The 4,854-nt window shown below is 42.2% G+C and overlaps 1 protein-coding gene across 1 annotated transcript; it reads right to left on the bottom strand.

Moving 5' to 3' along the window:
- Window positions 1–1,044: 1,044 nt before the first annotated feature.
- LOC104947600 (synaptotagmin-4-like) lies at window positions 1,045–4,120 on the bottom strand. Its single transcript, XM_010773648.1, has 3 exons — window positions 3,834–4,120; window positions 1,482–2,101; window positions 1,045–1,395 (listed from the first exon to the last, which is right to left on the bottom strand). Exons 1-3 carry the CDS (start codon window positions 3,865–3,867, stop codon window positions 1,045–1,047), a joined length of 1,005 nt encoding a protein of 334 aa, XP_010771950.1. The 5' UTR covers window positions 3,868–4,120.
- Between the last annotated feature and the right edge of the window lie 734 nt (window positions 4,121–4,854).

Below are 4,854 nucleotides of genomic sequence, written 5' to 3'. Positions count from 1 at the left end.
GAGAGGGGTTTTATATTTCTCAGAATCTGAATTCCCAGCACTTCTCTGGATCGCTACATCATTTCAGAGATCTTTGAAGATATTACAGATAGTAGTGAACATATCCTCTCCCACCTGGTAGTGCTTCCATTAAAGCAGAGCCCACAGTTCTATAATTACATTGATATCATCTCACATTCCACCCGTAAATGGACGAATCATGTACAGCCAAACCATCTGCTAATACATAGAGGGCTGCTGTATCCTACGCCACAGACATATAAGGCAGAGATATCATCTTACAGCAGTTTACCTGAATGTAATGCAGCCAACGCTGCTGTTATTATCCAAGTTTAGTCTGATGCATTCCTGGGAAATATAAATTTTTTTCTTTCTGTCGTCACAACACCACAACAAATGGTTGTGATACCACATGACATTTTTCTAAAAGTACAAGGTTTCACTGGAAATTAGCGAAAGTACATTTGTGGTCCTCATAGCTGCCAGGAACAGCCCATATGCAGCAGCAAGTATATTGACCACCAACCCCTAGATCCATAATGGTGTGGTGTAGATATCACTCTATCTATCCAGCACACCGATGGGAATGTAATAATGTCATTTAAGAACAACAACAGACCTCAGCATCAGCTTTCAAATCCATGATGGTGCAACAGATCTCATATCCTCATCACATGGGATGCATTTTCTATCCCCATTTGCCTTATTCAACATCAACAGTTAACTTAGCTAGTGACTGATACAGTGTGAGTGAACTGCTTCAATGCATTTGCAAAATTCACTTATAATCAATGTGCAGATTATGCCATTAGAGCTAAATTAAAGCTTGGAAGGAGTAAGAAACAATTCACCTGGGTTCGTGATTAACATATCATTATATTGAAATGACTAATTGGATTTGATGACGATTGTGGAAATGATTTATGTACTGATTAATATTGGCAATTTGGAAGCACTTTTGCTATTAAGGTAAATTATGAGTCACAGTTGGAGAAGTTTTTCAATGTGTTATATAAAATAAATATGCTGCATGTGCAAAATAATTTAAGACACCATTGTTTGAGATTTTACCTTGACATTTTTCTTGATGATCTCCCGGCTCATCAGCATGCGCCCTTCGGATAAGTCGATCCCAGACAAGGGTACGAGGGTCTCTCCGATGACTTCATCACGGGAGAACCTGTCGAAGCTCAGCACCATGAAGTGGAGGGACAACTCCGACACTCGGGCCAGCGGGATCCCGTAGAAGCTGAAGGTCTCGTCAAAGGCGGGGTCCAGTGTCTTCCTCAGGACCCTGGTCTTCACACGGTGCTTCTTCTCCGGCAGCAGGGTCAGCTTGATGTAAGGATCAGATGTCAGGGACTGCTCATCAGTCGGGGTCAGGCCATGGGCTTCCTGCAGTAAAAAAGTCATCAATCAGTCAATGAAACTATATTGATCAGGAAATGATACTCACAGCTAATCAGAAAGACACACAGTACCTTGATATGGACGATGAAGGCCTTTTTCTCCGGCTGGTATTCCAGGGAGAAGTGGAGGGTCCCCAGCCCAGCATCCCTCTCCTCTCCATGGGGCTTGTCTACAGCCGGGGTGGGTGCCTGGCTGGAGAGGGTGCTGGATGGTGAAGGTATATCACGGTGGTCCATCACCCCAGGTTGTGTGTATCCAGCAAGGGGAGAGGGCAGCTCCAGGTCCGGGGAGCTGCGCACCTTCTGGTGGTGGTGATGAAATGGTTTGGTGGTGAAGTTTCCATTCAGATCCCGTTTCTCCAGATCCAGATGCAGTTCCGGTTTGGATCCGTTTGGACTTGAGGCCAGTTTACCGGTGGTGGTCGGATTCAATGTGGTGGCAGTGTGGCAGTTCCCGTTAACATCAGTTTTACTGGAGTCATTACTCGAGGTGGTGGCAGCCGCAGCAAACTTCTTCTTACCGCTGAGGCTCTCCGGGTAGATGTCGACCCCTTTGAGCATGTGCACAAACTTATAGGGAGGTGTCTTCTGGGATTTGGTGTTTTTACGCTGGCAACAGATCCATGCAAAGGCTGACACAGTGAAGACAAGGCCGAAGACACTCACCACAGCAACACCTACTGGCACTGCCACTGTGGAGGAGGACAGAGAGAGCCGAGGGAGGGAAGGAGAAAACATTGTATTGGTTAGAAATGTCTATCCACATACTGTGAAGCAACTACATGTAAAACAACGGTTCACCTCAACACATTTTATTGTTGCACTGAGGCAACTGGTTCCATTTTGTGACTGACGCAGACTGCAGATTTGAGTCAGATGGAGATGAAAACAACGCAATCTGTTGGTGATTGTTCATATTCCTTACATGGCTACAGTACATCAACAGGAAACAGCTGGTGTATATCTACTAAGAAACCTAACGACATGTCAAATGGTTGAACAAAGAAAGTAACAAGACCTCGGCAACAGCATAAATGGAGAAAAGATTCTCAAATATCATTGTATCATTATTATGATAAGTCAGTCAATTTTGTTGACTAACAATGACACTCCAAAAGGAAGACATCTGGAACATTCTATCCGATATAGAGAACAAATACAGGCATATGTATTACAGCAAATCTAATTCTTATATTATATTTGTTTTGGGCAAAACATCATGGATCACCCTGATCCCACTTGAGGTATTGTATAACAGCACAGACCTTTGTAATAGGCCCTGTGTTATATTTATTTATATTTGGCACTTTTGTCTGCTTTACTGAGTGTCACTAAGACATTACTATGGAGACATTTTACTTGGATATTTGCCACTCAATGCTTCTGTCTTTTGTATGGTGGTGTTGAACTGTGACTCAACAGCAATCATGCTGCCTTCTCATGCAGTCAGTTAATAGGTCAATTTCAATAGAGGAAAAGTGCAGCATTTCCTGCAGTCAAGAGGGCGGCCAGTGGAAAAGCACTCAGGTTAACACCCATTCAAAGAGACAGAGAGAGGGTGGAGAAATCACACATACTTGTGACTTTTTTTGAATGATATGCACTGTAGTTAACTCACATTACATTAGATGTGTTGTTAATTCTGACACTGAAATTGTCATGCTAAAAATAAAAAAACGTGTTTTTGTACAGGAATTACAGGTAAACATTGACTGATCAGAACAGTTTCACTTCTGCCATTTCTGATCATATAAGCCTATAAGTAATTCATGGCTGTTGTATTATTGTAAGGAAATAATGCCTATATTTAAAGGTAAAGGATCCTGGTAGTTGCAGGCATAGTATCCATCTAGTGGATTACTAATCTAAAAAGGGAGGGATAGTCATGCTCATGTCAGTACACATAATTTGTTTTCTCCCTGTCATTAATATTTCACCCCAACATCCTGGGTGGAGTTGTTTTCAGGGCAACAACAACAGACAGATGGATGGAGCCACTGAGCAGCTGAACCGAGGGGACATAGACTGCCTGTAGTAACACCACTTTCTAATATTAATATCATAAAACATGTCACCCTGTGCGCTGTTTCTACTGATAATTAGCTGTCACCTTTTAAGCTAGCTGCAAAATGGAGGCTGTTCATAAACACGTAGTTTTATCGAGTTTGGCAACACACTGGATGAAACCACTACACTAAAACTTGACAAAATTAAATACATTTTACTCTAAAATACCTTTATTGTTGTTGTATTTTAAATAAAGAATGGAAAGAATATCACAAAATATCGCGATAATAAGGCTAGTTACCTTTGAGTCACGCGGAATGAATAACTCTCGCTTTATGAAGATTCAGAAGCACGAAGCTACCATTAGCACCCTCACCAATCACACCTGCGTCATTTGAGGTTAATAAATCGACTCACCGAGCTGAGCCCCTTCCTCCACCATTGGAGCCATGTTCGCTGTCCGAGGTGCTGAAACTCTCCGCCCGCTTTCTTCTCTCCCGGTGACACTGTGCAGTATATCTCCACAAGGACTCGACTTTGATTGTGTTTAAAAATGCAGGAGGTTTTGTACGGCGTCAATTATTTAAGAAACGGCAGTGGTTGTTTTTTTCCCAGAGAGAAGGATGGAGTGTTGTGTTCCTCTCCCTGCTGCTGCTGTTACTCATAGATGCGCGAGTCTCAGAGGCGGCAACACCCCGTTTCTCTCCCTCTCTCTTTCCCTCCCTATTTCCCCCCTCCCTGCCGATAACGCTGAGCTCACCGGTGATGACGCAGTAGTGACGGAGGCTGTGCAAGCAGGACCCCCGGAGTAGCAGCACCACCATTTATGCCAATTCCCCTGATTGATTGTTAGGAAGTGAACGGTCCAAGTCTGTATCTCCTCCGTGTGTGTGTGTGTGTGTGTGTGTGTGTGTGTGTGTGTGTGTGTGTGTGTGTGTGTGTGTGTGTGTGTGTGTGTGTGTGTGTGTGTGTGTGTGTGTGTGTGTGTGTGTGTGTGTGTGTGTTACATCTATTGAAGTAAGTGTCATTTGGCTGATTACTATGCACTGATGTTTTTCCTTGATTGATAGTAATTACAGTAACAGGTTTACTACCACTTTAGTTAATAGTCTTCAGTGATATTAAAGTGACTATTTTATATTGATTGTTGTGCTTTTATTGATACATATTTGTATACATATTTTTACATATTTGTAATTTTGTGTTCGGGATTGTGGGAAACGTTATTTCGATCTCTCTGTCTGTACACACAAACTGAAAGATTGACAATAAAGTTGACTTTTGATTTCGACTTCAGTGTTTATGATTAACTATATACTGTTTATAGTCAAATGTCTTATTTACTTTTTTGAAATGCTGCAGATAAACAGTAATCAGACTCAAAGGTCAATAAGGTAAAACCCTCTGCTGTATGCAAACTGGATGTTAATCAGTATAC

This window comes from Notothenia coriiceps, unplaced genomic scaffold (genome assembly GCF_000735185.1).
Source record: "Notothenia coriiceps isolate Sejong01 unplaced genomic scaffold, NC01 NC01_scaffold00012802, whole genome shotgun sequence".
In the NCBI taxonomy this organism is placed as follows: domain Eukaryota; kingdom Metazoa; phylum Chordata; class Actinopteri; order Perciformes; family Nototheniidae; genus Notothenia; species Notothenia coriiceps.
This window is presented reverse-complemented; position numbering and strand designations above follow the sequence as displayed.

Excerpts from the sequence above, each read along its gene's own strand:
- LOC104947600 (XM_010773648.1), bottom strand. The coding sequence starts at position 3,867 with ATGGCTCCAATGGTGGAGGAAGGGGCTCAGCTCG. Across the intron at positions 2,102-3,833 it reads GGAGGAAGGGGCTCAGCTCG|TGGCAGTGCCAGTAGGTGTT; the intron begins GTGAGTCGATTT and ends CCTCCTCCACAG. Across the intron at positions 1,396-1,481 it reads CCTTCATCGTCCATATCAAG|GAAGCCCATGGCCTGACCCC; the intron begins GTACTGTGTGTC and ends TTTTTACTGCAG.